Source organism: Telopea speciosissima, chromosome 5, assembly GCF_018873765.1.
Source record: "Telopea speciosissima isolate NSW1024214 ecotype Mountain lineage chromosome 5, Tspe_v1, whole genome shotgun sequence".
In the NCBI taxonomy this organism is placed as follows: Eukaryota; Viridiplantae; Streptophyta; class Magnoliopsida; order Proteales; family Proteaceae; genus Telopea; species Telopea speciosissima.
The window spans coordinates 53,090,863-53,107,672 of NC_057920.1; the positions used below are offsets into that span (position 1 = coordinate 53,090,863).

General features: G+C 38.0%; 1 protein-coding gene across 1 annotated transcript; it reads right to left on the reverse strand.

Moving 5' to 3' along the window:
- Positions 1 to 11,858: 11,858 nt before the first annotated feature.
- LOC122662223 (ethylene-responsive transcription factor ERF014) lies at positions 11,859 to 13,725 on the reverse strand. The gene has a single exon (XM_043857800.1). The coding sequence runs from the start codon at positions 12,943 to 12,945 to the stop codon at positions 12,268 to 12,270; it is 678 nt and encodes a 225-aa protein (XP_043713735.1). The 5' UTR covers positions 12,946 to 13,725; the 3' UTR covers positions 11,859 to 12,267.
- Positions 13,726 to 16,810: the final 3,085 nt, after the last annotated feature.

The window sequence follows — 16,810 nt, forward strand, 5'->3', positions numbered from 1 at the left end:
CAGCAAACAATCTAGTAGTTTTATCATGTTTTTAGATCACCTTCTTTCCTTGTAAACTGTTCTTAATATTGTCTCTCACATTTACTATCCTTTTAAGGTCCAAGAAAACACTTTTTTATCCTAATTTATTGAGTTAAAATAATGTAAGTTGTCACTCCTTAGAAATCCCTCTTTGTACAGGTAAATAAGCATGGAAAATCAGCAGCCACTCATCCCTTTTCTGAGAATTTTCTGCCAAGCTCACTACTGAGCACTTTGTATTGAGTAGGCAAAACACTTCAATTTGGGATAGCCCTTTGTGTTGTGTGAAAGAAATACATTTCAACTTGGGATAGGGACAAAACAATGAATGTCATGAATTAAGGAACCATAAATTTCTAAAGCAAAGCATTTCTGAGTGGGAATGAGGGATGAGGATCATGTTTAGACAAATAAAATAGATGTTAAATCTATCACATAGAAAGGTTCTAAAAGGAGATCACAGAAACAGAAACCTACAACGGGGATCGGGTCATGCATCATGATTAAAAAAAAAAGAAGATGGAAATACAGAGAGATATGAGTTATGGATTAAACTAACAGCAGATAAAAAAGAAGGGAGGTGGATCTTCAATGAACTAACAAGAGGGGAGGTTTACCTTCTTCGTCGCAGGGTATACAAAAATCCAACGATTAGAGAGAGACAAGCTTCAAAATGTTAAGATAAACAGGATACCTGTTAAACGAATGGAGTTGCAGAGAGAACTTGAAAAATGGAGTTGAGCTTCAGCTGTGAGAGAAGTTTTTGTGAGTCAGAGGAGCCATTGAGAGTCTCAGTGTGGATCTTCTCGGAGCAAATGAGAACAGCAGCAGATCAACGGATCCGACTCTGGATGCCGTTTTCGATGGTATTCCGACAAAGAGAGATTGAGAGTTGTGAGAGAAACCTGGTTCGTGTGCGAGAGAACCGACCGCCTATCGCGTCTGAGACTGGGAGGAGTGGTAGCGGTGCGGCGTAGGTTGCAGATCTCCGACCGCCTATCTCCGGCAAAGTGGTTCGCACCTTTCTAAGGAGGAGTGGAGGGAGGAGAGAAGTAAGGCACTGTATGTTGTGAAATGACAGAAATATCCTTTTAAAATGTCATTTTACACTATAAATATAAGATTCTAATAAAAAAAATGAAATGTCTACATTGTCCTACCTAATTGATACTTATTTGTTTTATTTGTTATTATGTAATAGTCTTTTCACTATTTTGTTATTTTTCCAAATGTCACCCACCCTTGTTACGTTAATAACAACCCGTAATATAAACATTTTATTATAATATTATTTTACCTAAAATTGATAATTTTCTCCCTGGCCCAATCCAGCCCATGCATCTCCTTTACCCCTCCCCATGATCAGGACCAATCAGGGTCAGCCTGGCCCGACCCTGAGGGTGGGTCAGGATTGGATTATTCAGGCCCTGAGTTAGGGTTGGGTCGGACCTAGGCCCAACTAAGGGGACTCAGGGTTGAGCTAGGGTTTTATAAAGCCCGGCCCAACCCGACCGTGTTGCAGCCCTATTCGGTACAAATCTATTAAGAGAAGAAAATATTAAGAACGAAGGAAAGATCATAGTGTGTAAATATTCCGCTTTTAGTGAAAATAATAACTTGTCATTAAATCAAAATCATTAAGAAATCATTATATCCTATGAAACAATTACCATACAAAAGAGTCAAATGATGAGTATAAATTCCTACCCAAAAAAAATGATGAGTATAAACGATAAAATTATATGAAGAGAAAAGGCATAAAATATACTCTTTAAGGGAATTTGGTTGTAATTTCCTATTTGATAAGTAATGTAGTTGAAGTTTTTCTATTTATTTTTTTTTCTTGTTTTCTTTTTTTCTTTTTTTTTTTGTGATAGAAAGTTTTTTTATTAGTTACACAATAATTGTTGGTATTAGTTTAAATTTTCCAGTCTATTTTTATTTCTCCTTTAATTTGTACAATGGAAATGGTTTGGATCCGGCTCCTCTCAAGGGAGCTCAACGCCCAGGGGGCATCCAAGGGTTGGGTTGTGCCACATGTATCTTGTTGCATGCCTAGGGATGTGTGCAGCACAGCCCAATGGTTGGATGCCCCCTGGGCGTACTGGGCTCCCTAGAGAGGAGCTCAATGAAAATGGTTCAATGTGTGTAGTGGGTCTTGGGAAAGAGAGCGGCCATGAAATTTGGCATGTGATAATCTAAGGGATATCCAACTATTTTTTTTTTTTTCGGTAACAAGGACACCCAAACTATCTGACATGCATTTGTGTAGAAAACTTTCTATTACTATGGAATTCATCAAACTTGGGCCATATTCTTAGGTTGTGTTTGGTATGCATTTTCGGGATAGATTCTGGGTCTATCCCAAAATCTATTCCAAGAATGCATATCAAACACAGCCTTAAACATTCAGCCCAAACCTTGGTACATAATAGCCCATCCTGCCTAAGAGCATTAGGACCATCCTGGCCCATTAACACACTCAATAATAATACCTTCTTCATTAACAATCTATTGGGCCCATTCAGTTAACCCTAAAATCGAACCAAAGTTACAACTAGGTTCAAATCCAAACCCAAAACCAATCTAGTAAATGATTCCAAATGAACCCTGAACTCTTGGGTTGCATCTAATGGACCGGCTTAATACCTCTCAAACAGGACCAAGTGCCATCCCTAAGCATCATGTAGGGCTGCAACAGGGTCGGGTTGGGCCGGGCTTTATAGAACCCTAGCCCAACCCTAAGTCCCCTTAGCTGGGCCCAGGCCCGACCCGATCCTGACTCAGGGCCAGAAAAATCCAACCCTGACCCGCCCTCAGGGTCGGGTCGGGCCTACCCTGATTGGCCCTGATCATGGGGAGGGGGAAAGAAATGCATGGGCTGGAATGGGCTGGGAAGAACATTATTAATTTTACATAAAATAACAATATAATAAATGATATTATAACACTTATTGTCTTCATATATAATATATTATATAAAGAAATGTGGGTGAAATTTAAAGTTTATAATGTATACATTTTGTCAATATATATTTTATAGTATAACTTAAATCAGGGTCGGGCCGAGCCGGGCCAAGCTTAGCTCGAGGCCTCAACCCTAACCCGACCCGACCCTAACTCAGGGCCAGAAATTTCTAGCCCTGACCCGCCCTCAGGGCCAAATATCTCAGCCCAAACCCTGTTCGGGCTCAGGGCGGGTTCGGGCCAACAGGGCCAAACTTGCACCCCTAGCATCATGTATCTCAAATCTCAATCAGACTCCACGGCTCAACCTACTGAGGTCCAACCTTGAACTGGCCCAATGTACCACCTAACCCGGTTATAAGTGGACTCGGCTAACCTTAGGCTCCCCTGCCTAGCCTCTGATTGATGGCCCGGTTCTAGAGACTTAGGGCCCAAGCAAAAAACCTCTCACTTAGCAATGCTTCTAACCGCAAACCAAAGGATCCCCTACACTTATGACCGTTGGGACTTCTCTATTTTGAATTCACCTGAGAGTAAGAAATACTAAAAAGAACCAAATCCAAGACAGAATCACAGTTGCAAACTTAGCAACCTTTCTCCAATTCTCTGAGTTCTTGAATTCCTTCGTCTCCGAATTCTTTTTCTCTGGATTTCTTTTAACAGAAAAAGCAAACATGAAGACTCGAAGTGAAACTACGAATCCAAATGTCAAATTCAAAGGTTCCTGGAAGAAATTCAATGCATTACTCGATGTTGCAGAGCTCCGACGCCGGGAATTCTTGTCTGAGAAAAACCCAACTGGATTCAAAAATGAGAAAGCTAAGAAACAGCCAAGTTTAACAATCTTCGGTGGTCAATTTCCAAGAAAGAAGCGCTCCTTGTGCGTAGTACCCAAGAACGAGATCATCGATGCTGAGATTTCAAAGAATACCCAATTGGTCTTACCGAGCTCCAATGTTGATCGGGTAGAACCAAAGAACAAGATCATCGATGCTGAGATTTCATGGAATAGCCAATTGGTCTTACCGGGCTCCAATGTTGATCGGGTTGTTATGATGGAGGAGGAGACAGAGAAGCTACATAGACAAACACGAGAGAAATCATCATCTGGTGAGGCTGTGAGATCCAGACCTGAAATTCCAGATTTGAATTTGCCTGAAATTCCGGATTTGAATTTGCCTGAAATTCTGGATTTGAATTTGCCTCCACCACCTATGTGCGATGAATGATTTATAAATGTGATTAAATGCCAACGAGTTTAAACCTGAGATAATGCTGCGGGAGTGCAAGAAACCAGCAATTTTTCTCTGTTTATATCTTTACATTCTTGCCTTTACTTAGGATTTCAGGGTTATGTACATTACAGATATTCATTTCCCTGGAGATTTTTATTGTTGTGAGATGGAGACCTGAAATTCTGGATTTGAACTTGCTTTCAATACCAACGTGAGATGATGAAATGGATGGTTGAAACATGTAATTAAATGTTCATAGAGTTTCAATAGAACCTATAATTTTACTCTGTTTCTACAGTCTTGCGGTCTTGCTTTCATGGAGGATTTCAGGGTTTTATGGACGTTACAAAAATTCATTTTTTCCGGAGAATTTTTTTTGCTGTGAGATTGAAACTTGAAATTCTGGATTTGAATTTCCCTCCACCACCAAAGTGAGATTGAAACTTGAAATTCTGGATTTGAATTTCCCTCCACCACCAAAGTGAGATGATGAAACCAGTAATTTTGTTTTGTTTCTCTCTCTCTCTCTCTCTCTCTCTCTCTCTCTCTCTCTCTATATATATATATATATATATATATATATTTTTTTTTTTTTTTTTTTTTTTTTTTTTTATTTTTTTTTTTTTGGGTGATAGTTTATGTCTCCACACTCTTATTCTTTTTGGTTAAATTCTCAAGTCTCAACACTCATGTAATATTGGCCTTCATGGAGGATATTAAGGTTTTGGGCATTACAGAAATTCATTTTATATTGGAATACTTTTGTTTCTGGGACACCTAATCTTGATTTTAGTATCTCAGAATTTGGTATTTAGTGAAAAAGAAAATTTTTAGGTGAATTATTATTATCGCAAAGTATTTATTCTGCCAAGTGATGAGATGATATGTTCATTACGAGGGAGAAATCCATATATATATATATATAACTCTAAACGGTACACACATTTTGTTATATAATATATTATATATAAAGATAATAAATAATATAATATATTTTATTATAGTGTTATTTTATATAAAATTGATCATTTTCACCTCGGCCCAACCCAATCCATGCATCTCCCATCCCCTTTCCCATGATCAGGGCCAATCAAGATCAGCCCAGCCTGACCCTGAGGACGGGTCAAAGTTTGATATTTCAGGCTCTGAATCAAGGTCAGGCTGGACTTGGGCCCAACTAAGGGAACTCAAGGTTGGGTTGGGGTTTTAAAAAGCCCCGCCCAACCCAACCCAACCCAACCCAACCCTATTACTAAGAGTAAATTACTCCCCCCTCCCCTCGATTATGCTCTAATGACAAACCCTTCCCCTGGGTTTTGGGTAATGACTCTCCCCTCCCTTGCATTCCTTAGATTCTATCAACTGTACCCATTCCGTTAAAAGGCTGTTAAGTGTTATAAAAAGACTATATTACCCCTCGACCCCTTCTTCTTCTTCCTCCTGCAACTTCGCCTGCAACTTTGCCCCCATCGGTTGATTCAAAAATAGAAGATATAAAATCATTTTTCATTATAAATTGATCATCCCTACCCATTTAAAAGGAACGCTCATCGATCCATAACTCATCGTCTCTCCTCTTCCTACTTTGGATGTCCATTGAGGATTTTATGTTATCGAGTCTCTGTTTCTTGTCAAATCTTTACTAATCTCAACAAATCCTAGCTAATTGAACAAACCCATTAGATTCTTTATAGGGTCTTCGTTTTTTCTTATTTATTCCTCAATTGCGAGATCACTCTGTAGTCTTTATAGATGGAATTCTCTTTCATAGTGCAGCATAGAAGAATTCCGAACCACGAGGTTAGGAATTAGAACTAGATTAGAGAAAGTTGATAGTCGGAACAAATCTGGTTGGGGCTGAACCTGGTCGATACTGTCTAATTAACAGGGGATAATATGAGAGTAAAATTTGATTACAATGCGGTGGCTGATTTGAGACATATTGAGGTTTCCTGTTGGAGTTAGGAAACTTGAAAGCCCCGATGGAAAACAGAAATTGGTAGCGAGTGATTTAAGGGCTCAAAACAATGAACTAATAATGGTATGATCTAGTGATTAAACAATAATATGTGCAATTAAAGCAATAAGCGATGCAGATTCAGAAAAATCAGAATTGAAGACGTAGCCTTGAAGTAGGCGGTGGAATATCAAGCGAGAAACTCGAAGATTATACTGAGCGGAATCCTTGATTAAAGAGGCAATTCAATAGCTGGTTGCGAAGGAAGAGAGAGAGAGTTATGATATTGGAGTAACCTAAAGTAGGGCTTAGCTTCCAGTTGTGATTGGAGTGACCTAAACTATCTTCCTCACTTCACCTCATCACCGTGACCCACTCCCTTTCCAAGACTCCCAAAAATGAAACCCATCTTCCTCACTTCACTTCACCTCAACTCGACGATCTTAATCCCTTCTTCTTTCTTATCTTTTCGGGTCTCTTCGTTTGACCAAATTCACCATAATTCTTCTTCGTTGGGAACACCCGGATCAAGAATGTGGTGGTTTATTTCTCCGGTGACCTTTCCGAGGAGATACGTCGGATTCGGGAAGCCATTGAAGGTCCGGATGTTGGCATTCTCATTAACAACATCGACGTTTCCTAACCCTATGCAAGGTTCTTTCATGGTGGCGGTGGCTACTAGTGAAAGTGGTGGTGGATACGCCGTAGTGGTGGCGGGCAGCGTTTCCTAGAGATGTTTTTAGGGTTTTGATATGGTTAGAGGGTATTATTGGAATATCACAAATATATGGGCATTTTGGGGTTTTATTGAATATATTTAAGATGATGTCACCATTTAACAGTCCTTTTTAACGGAATGAGTACCGTTGATAGAATCTTGGGCATGCAGGGGAGGGGAGAGTCATTACTCAAAACCCAGGGGAGGGGTTTGTCATTAGAGCATAATCGAGGGGATGGGGGAGTAATTTACTCTATTACTAACTATAAATCATTCCAAATATAATATGGTTTTTAACTTTTATTTTATTTTGCAATCAAATACTTTCAATTTTTTAAAAAACATTTATGAAATATAATAGAAGTTGGTTATAAAATCATGATTACAAAAGGTTCATTTTTCTTTTTTAAATTAATTTTTACTTTACTTGCAACCAAAAAGGGAACGCGTTTTTCATATTTAACATGGGGAATCAAGGAAATAAAATCGAAAGATGCTGAGTAATTAAATTAAGTTAATTAAAAGATAATTTTATCATTTCTTTTCAAAAATGACAAATCTAAATTAATTAATCATGTAAGCTTATTATCATTGACATGTGCAATGTACTATCAGAATGTAACATAGGCATATATTTATTTACAAAATCATATAATAAATAAATGTTCATGTTTCTGTTTAGAGGTCTTCTCAAGTTTGTGCTCAGGTGGAAACTACATAGAAATTGGCAGCATTTGGGTACAGCAGAGGTTTCCCTCTCACACTGACCGGAGTATATACCTTTAGTCCTAAATCCAATTCCAGATTCATGCATAGTTGGGAAAATCAGGTTTTCTAACTCGACTTCTTTTTCAGAAAAATCTGGCGATTCGGTCTTATCAAACCCATTAAAGGCAAGTCATGTTTTTTTTTTATTTTTTAATACAATGAATATATATAAATTAGTTAAAAAATAGAAAACTACAGAAAAAAATATATACAGGAAAACTAGGGGGGAAATCTAGGAAACACATATCAATGCATTTTGAGTTTATATTATTGAACAAGTGAAGGGAGTCGAGGAGTTGAGGGTTTCTAACTGTTTTAGAATACGGATTTATTCTTTTACTTAATTTAGTTTCTAAGTGAACCGGTTTAATGGTTTTATAAAAAAAAAACCACTAAACTTGTCAAATTTGTTATGATTCGGATAAAAATACTGAGTGTTATTTGACTCTAATGATTTATGACCGAGTCTCGTCATTTTTTATCCTAGTCTAGTTTACATGACTTTTGACCAGGTTTTTCAAAATTTTAACTCAACTCGGGCTACTCACCCCTGTCAAAACCAATTTTTCTATCTATAGATTTATGAGGAAATTGCTTGTATTTTCTCAAACTAGTGCAATCCTTTTCTTCTCCACAGGGTTAAACTATGAGAACTATATATCAAAATCATCAGAAAATTCTTCTATAGAACACATTCAATAGAGCTTTCCTCCATTACATATCAAATTACACGGATAGAAAGAAAGGGTAGTGAAGTAAAAGCATGGTGGGATTATTTTCATTAGAGTGCGTTGGAATTCAAGCAAAAGCCAAGAAATTTTACCATTATTCTCTCTTCAATCCCTAGGTGAAGAAAGCATTAGCATGGCTAAACCAGAGATCTAGAAGCCCTAGTTGAATAAAGGAAAATTGTGCATAGAGAATGAAAGCTTGCACATATGTAAGAGGTCATCTACAAAATTGGACATTAGAATAGGGGTAGTGTCAAATGCATGGTATTCTTAGTCATTTTCTTTATAATCAATCTTGAATTGGACCAATTCATGGGCTGATTATCGATTCTCGAACTGATTTGATTTTCACCATAAAATAGCTTAGATTCCCGATATCTGAACCGATTCAGGCCGATTTGGATTGGAATCATTTTTAACCGATTCCGTGAATCTGTTCCCAGTTCTGAATTTTAAAACCTTGGTCAAATGGATCGTTCAAAGCCATGGAGGAGGATAAGAAGAAACAGAGCAGAGATGCCAAATGGCCGAGGAGCTCAGCAAGGTATACCATGGTCACCTCAGATTGCACACTTTCTAGAAGTACAGGTAGCATGTTTCATCATGGGTGATGAAAGGGGCAGGAGGGGGAGGGGGAGATGCAAAGGGCAGAGTAGGAATGATGGCGGGGCTGCAATAGGCTGCTAGAGAGAGAATACAATAGGAGAGAGGAGGGTATTAGGGATAATCTGGGAATTTTAAGACGCAGCTGGGGCCATGCCCACGCACAAAAGGGGTCGGAATGACTGTCATGCCCCCATGTATGGGGGAAATTCCGCCCCCTTTTGTGTCACTGCATGCGTTCTCATTGGCTGACGTTCACGGTGTAACCCCTAAGTTCCACCCAAAAAACAGCGGCACTTTAAAATATCAGGAAATTTTAAAATATAAAGGAAGAAGGAGAGGTGGATCTTTGTTTTCCTAAAGGAATCAGAAAGAAGTTTAGGGCAGGGGACTTTGAAGCTTAGTTTAAACTTTTTCCACATGCGCGCTATGACTTTGAGACAACGGGAGCACACACTGAGAAGCAACAAATTTCAATTCTCCACTGATGGCAATACATAGAATTAAGAAGAAAGTTTCCCTCCATTGGGTTGGAACGTTCACTGCACTATCCTGGAAAATTATCACCTCAATTTGTCTGTTCATCAATTTCCTCAATTCCATCTAATAGAGGGAGGTCGATTCCACCTGGGCAATGTGTTTGGGCAGGGGGTAGGGTGGTCATTTATGCCCCCTATTAGATAGAATTGAGGAAATTGAGGGGCAGGCAAATTGAGGGGATAAAGATCCATCCCACCATCCTAGGGTTCACAAACCTCCATAGGGTTTATGTTCCCCAAAATACCCTCCTGATACCTCCCTTGCCCATCTGAACCTACCGCGGTGAATGGAGTCCCATTCACCATGGCTGAAGGAAATTACAAGTTTTTTGTTTTTTTGTTTCTTAACTTTATACACGTTACAAATGATAGTCAGGTTATGTGATTTTTGCCTTCTTATCTGGAATTTTAGTCTCCATAGATGGCGTAATTAGTAAGGGCGTCAATTCTAGACCCACACTGGTTAGCCCAACTGAACCCAACCGAGAAAACCCTAAACCAATCCAAACCGTTTGTTAAACATGATGGGTTCAAACCCAGACCGAATAATAGTCGGTCATTCCTGGTGCGGAGGTCCCACTTGACCTGATGGCCTCCCGACAGATTAAGAACCTAACCTATAACCGACCAATTAGCCCATTTAGCCCGATAAAGCCTGATTAACCAGTTTAAAGCCCGACTATAGGCCAATTAGTCAATTAGCTTTATTACCTCAAGCCCGATTATGGACCGAAAACTAACCGACGTAATAGAAACATGTCCATGCCCTGGCCTACGAGGCCGAGTTACCTAAACGGGTGGAAACGGTATGGACGCCTTATATAGGTGGAGCCCAATTAGGCCTGACCGAAACCGACCAAGCCCAACTAGTTGACACCCCTAGTAATTAGGATCCCATTGGGCATCAATTCGTGGCTTGGAGCTCAAATGGAACCTCGACTGGTCCAGGTATGCATTTTGGATCCAATGACGTCTTTTTTATCAAAACATTGTTTTCCAATTTTATTCCCCCCCACCCCCACCCACGCCCCCGCCCCCGCCCCCTCCATCTGGTATCTGATACTACGGACTGGTTGGGCCAACATGAACCCAACCTTATACCTTTACAGTGTACCAGAATTCAACTAGTTGGAACTTTCAGAATCAGATCAGATCTGCTTTGATCCTTGTCTGCCCTTTTGTAACCTAGGATTTCAGGAAAGAAGTATTATGATGCTTTGTTGTGCCATAGATATTCAAACACTAATTTAGTCTTTTAGCATGAGTATCACTGGCTGAAGCTACACTATATATGGACCATGTTGAGACATCTTTTTGTTGCTCCATGCAAGGGGAAGCATCCAAGATAGAAAATTTTGGACTGTTCATGTGCTTACTGAGAGAATTTGTTAGATTATTCATCAATCATCACAATCCCAATTTCACAAACACCTTATGTGCAAATATTTGAAGAGATCTTGGTAGGATCATGTTATAGTCAAACCACTGACAATTAACAATTATCAAACACATTACTTTAAGCAGACAAATTTTAAATCTTGTTCTGAAGAATAAGATTGTTCATTTGACTCAAGTTTAACTCTTAATGATCTTGATTAATGCAGAAATGAGCTATGCATGTAATTGATCATATAGGAGAAATCCATTGTTTAATCCAATTTCCATTATCCTATGTTCAAGTATGAGACTTATAAGATGAAGTCTATGGTGGGATCACAATATCCTGTGACCCTAGTGAGAGAAGCAGATCTTGGGCCCCATTTGCATATCTTTAGCTAACAGGTAGGTCCTCACCCAACCTCAATTCATGTTGAAAATGGTTGTGAAATGACCTACCATATGAGGGGATTACCCTGAAGAGACCAAATACATTGTTTGCAAGAGAAATAATTGGAACTGGGACCATATAAACACTTGCACTGAAACACACAAAAAAATTGCCTTAAATCATTAACAGATATATCCATATCTTTTCCTCTTGATTCTTGGTCAAACCTCAGTCAACCACTTGATGAATCACTTCTTTCAACTGGAAATCACAAGACAAATCCCTCACTTTCAGCAACTACAAGCAAAACTTCTAATAAATGGGTCACAAGGAGGGTCTAGGTGCCTAAACATCAGTGGCTCCCCTGAATTAAATTTCAATTTAGAAGATTAACATGATAAAAAGAGAATAAATCAGATTAGATGGTTCTACTTCTCAATCTTTCTGACTTACATTCCATTGTGCTATAGAAGATCTATATATGCTATCAAAGTCTATGGTTTATAGACTTCCCATCTGATTAAACAACATATGGTCTAAAATCTGAATATCATCACAAATATACTAAAACATAACATTAATCAAAGAAACTTACATTTTGGTTTGGATATTTTTTCAATAACTTGATGTGCAAATAAATAATATATAGTGATGGAATTGAATTTTCCTCCACCTTATTTCCATACATGAAATAACATGAATGATCTATAGTCCTATAGCTAGAACTACAACTTTTTAAGAATTCTAAACAGTTTGTCTAAAAATCAATAAATTAGAACTCACATGAGGAACCAAAAATCATTAACCTCAATGTGAACTCCTTGTTCTAAAATACACTAAGAATATGAATATATGAATCTATGCCACTTGTCAGCAATCTCTCAAAACAAAGAGGTTTAAGGTCCTTGGAAGCCAAAAAATGAATGCAGGAATAGTTGATTTGAATTGGATCTATGCTGATCAGCAGAAGCTCCACAGTCTAATATCACCTTCATCATAAAATTCTTCAAATGTTGGAGGAGCAAATGAGGCATTTGAATTGAGAATTTGATCAGCATACTTTGGCAACTGTAAGTCTGCAAAATCAAACCATGGATCCATTGAACTTGCTGGTTCTTCAGCTTCACAGATACTGTAGTTGGCCCAAACAATGTTGTGATCAGAAATAGATGATGAAGGTGAAGGAGATGACAATGACGACAACGAAGACGACGATGACAAGGATGAGGAGGTTGGAGGGGCAGGAGGAGGAGGTGGAGGTGGAGGAGATGATGGGGTGGTAACATTGTCTTCATAAGTACTACAGTTAGCAGCTGCAGCTGCTGCTACTCTTTGTATTGATTTAGGAGACATAACTGTTTCAGGGAAATTAGATGAATGGGTAAGGGAAGGGAAGTTGAGATTGGCTGATGAACCCTTGAGACATAACAGTGCAGCATCATAGGCTCTAGCAGCTGCTTCTGGTGTGGAATAAGAGCCTAACCATATCCTTGTTTTCTGATTTGGTGCTCTTATCTCAGATACCCATGAACCCCAACTCCTCATTCTTACACCTTTGTACTTCCTTTTTCTACATGATGATGATGATGGCAAGGATTTTGATGGGTCTGATTGGATCTTGTCCTCAGTCTTCACCATTGATGGAGAAAAGGATGGAAATGGTGTTGCTGATGCTGATGCTTCTTCTTGACTTCTGCAATCTGTAGCTCTTCTTTTTCTTCTTCTGGTTCTAGTTTTCTTCTTCTTCTTCTTTCTTCTTCTACTTTGAATGTAGTGTAAGGGAGAAAGGTAGGGAGGTTGATGTGAGGGAGGGAGAGATTCAGCAAGGTCATTTATAGAGGAGGTTTCTAGTGAGCCAAACTGTTGTCTATTGAAGAACAGTTAATAGGTTTCACACAAGAAAATTAATGAACTGGGTTATATATTTCGAGTGAGGTCAATCTAAAGAAAACCCTTCACTTCCCTGAAAAAAAGATCAATCTGTTCCTTTTTAAATTAAAAAAGGAGGACTTTCTGGTTAATTCTATGGGAGATTCTTTTCCTTTTTTTTTTTTTTCTTGTCTTTTCTTTTTTTTTTTTTTTAAAAAAAGAAAAAGAGGAATGGGAATCAAAACACATGGCTTGAAGTCTCTCTAATCAATGGTCACAGCCTCTGATGATCCTGATAGAATTTTTATTAGTAAATTCTTTCCTTTTGGGTCATAAAAAATGCAATACAGATAGCCAAGAAAGCTAAATTAACCATTCTTTAAATTTTTTTTAATTTTTTCAAACAAATATCACATAGTTTTAACTTCAAGGCCAAGCAATCAATTGTTCAGTCTGGACTCTGGATCCCATGTGCACCAATGGGGGTTTTCCAAAAGATCAATAAATATAAATAAGTAAACAAATTTTCTTTCTTTCTTTTAAATTGTTTTATGACTTACCCAACAAGTCACTCCTTTCTAGGTAAAAGAAGAAAACAAAAAAATTACACGAAACATGTACACACCAAAAAAAAACAAAAGGTAAATAGATCATATTATGTAACATCAATTTTTGTTTAAATCTCATTTATTAATTCATTCAAAATCTGGAAGATAATAGAAAGGGCTGGATTATAGCCTATAAGGTATTTGTGCTAAGACTCCAGAGAGAGAAACATAGGATTCTCTGACGTAGCTTCGAGGATTTTGCAGAAGAGAAGAGGAAAGAGGTGAGAAATAGATAGTAATTGGAAGACACACATACAACAGCACATACCACACGCTCTCTTGATCACAAGCCACAAGCCTTAGCTGTTGCACCACTGTCTTGCAAGTTCTAAAACTACGTCATGACTCCTGCTTCCAGATATTAATTTAAGGTAGCCCAACCATCTCTCTCTCTCTCTCTCTCTCTCTCTCTCTCTCTCTCTCTTATATGGGACCTTTGGTTACTAAAAGGACATTTTTTTATAGAGAGGTCAGATATTTTATTTTTAAAAAATCAAATGGACTTTTGTGACACTAGGGGTGAGGATTCTAATAGTACCCTTGGTTTCATGCTGCTTTTAGTGAGTTGTAGTATTATGTATCATCATATTATAAAAACCAAACCAAACCAAAACAGAGTAATATGTAAGATCTCTCTCACTTTTTTACTTGCTTTAAATAGAAGAACCTAGGACTTATTCAACTAAGTACCAATATCCTTTTCAAATTCATTACGTCATGACGTGTGACTTTTGAGTGATTAGGGTTAGGTTTTACTCTCTCTTCATTACTAGCTCTCTCATTCTTTCAAACAAAACACCTGTCAACCATGTATGGTAGTTGGAAGTTGGGAATTCTTTAGGGCATTAACCATGGCCAACATTTAAGTTATTTGACTTTTATCATTGGCTATCAAAGTTAAGGGCAAGAGATCGCTGACTGTGCTTCTAGCGTATGTGAGAGCATGTGCAAGCGGGACCAGGATCTTCTTCAGTACCGGCGGCAGTGCACATCCGACGGCACAGCAGAGGCCGGGTGACACACATGGCACACATGACCTCTGTTGGGCCGTTTGATGTGCACTGTAGCTCCACCGGTACTACAGAGGATTTTAATCGTCTTAGGTGGAATTTTCGTCTTTCAATAGGAGTAGTATGGTACTTTTGCATCCTTCTGTGTCTAAGCACAAGAGCCATGCAGGCCACACAACCAAATAGTGTTCTTTCTCCCCCCCACCCTTAAGTTAATTCGACTTTTTTCTGTAGAAAATGAGAATTATGGAATTATCACTAACTGCTTCTGTACAAATCATTTTAGTTCCTACTTTATTCTAGTCTATAAGTTACGAAAAAAGTTCCCCCCCCCCCCCATCGTGGGTGAAGAAAAAGTATACTCGTTTGGGATTATTGTTACCCTACTCCTATTATACGAAATCAATCATGCCTTCCTCGTTATTCCCAATGCCCATCTGAAGACACCCAAACTCATCGGCAAAGGAATTCTTCCTTCCCCATGGGTGTGAAGGGAAACTACCTCCATAAATTACTTACAGATGTTACAAGTTTAAATCATAGTCTGAGAAACCGTCGAATAATTTAGGTTCCGAGCTTCAATTTTTTTCTAGATTAATCCTTGCTTTTTCACCTAAATGAAATGAAATATTATCATCTTGTTGATACTCTTACCTGTTCTACCACGTGGACGATATGATGTGACAATTTGGACCATTGGATAGAGAAGACTTAGTCTAGATTAGTCACATTTCAAATTGCAGTCTAATTCAATCAAAGAAACCCTCGTACGTGCATGTCCATGTATGTGCACCAGTACTCTAGTCATGACTATGCACTCTCCAACTCAAAGCAAGAGTAGCAGGTTTAGAAATACAAGAAAATAGACGACTCTGATCTATCTTGTGACTTCCAAAACGTCACAAACACTGGTGCAACACCAATAACTACCAAACCATTACGGTGATTAATCTTGCGGTTCGGTCGAGCAAAGAAAAAATAATTTTTTTTCAGTCAAAAGAAAAATTGTATTGAAGGAAACCAATCGTTTCATAGAAAGTAAACTCCTAAAATTTTTATTTTTTATTTTTTACTTTTTTTGGTAGGTAGAAAAGTAAACACCTAAATTGACTGGTTAGTTGGGAATCATTTCTTATGATACAATTATATGTAAAATATTTCTTAATTACCCTCGAGATGATTAAATTAAGAGTTGCACAGAAAATCTCCTTGATATCTGTTGAAGACTTGTAATTCCTTGTTTATGTGCAACTTGTTATAAACTAAGGCAACCATGAAATTTCCTCCCTTATTTTGTAAATGGTACATTGGTAAAATAAATTTCATCTTTTTTTTTTTTTGGGTAAGGTTTATAAAATTCATCTTACTAATACCAGTATTAAGATTGTATATTAAGTTATTAACACCCATATAAATGACTAATTAAGGTTTCTTAATTTGGGTGCTTTCTTGATTTCTTCATGGAAACATGTGCAATAGGAACCAGTGTCGTCAAGCCGTACAAAGCCTCTCTCTCTCTCCTTCCTCTTTCCCTTTTGTTTTCACACACATTACACTTGGGGGGACTAATAAACTAACATGATTAGGAATCTCTTTCGCATATAAATCAATTAAGTTATTAATATAAACTCTCTCTGTTATGATATCGGGTAGCTGCAGGTATCCTTCCTATGAAGACATATTTTATGGAGTCCTCACATGTTCCACCCACCCTTCCCCTCATTGTACTTTTTGTTTCTCAGGTTTCATCAAATTATGTTGAAATTTGAAAAGGTTTAATATCCTAAAATGTCTCAAGAAGTAAATTCTTCACATGTTCACATTGGAATTCAGTCCATGGCTCAAGAGCCAAGGGTTTGCATTATGTGTTGCTGGTACTTGCTACCATGAAGTCGGCAGGTTTGATCCAAGTTTTTTATTTAGAAGAGAAGAGGAGTTATGAATCTTAAATTGTATAATGTAATCAAATAAAAATTAAGGCAAATTATTATTGTCAAAAAGGTTTACTATTTTTCC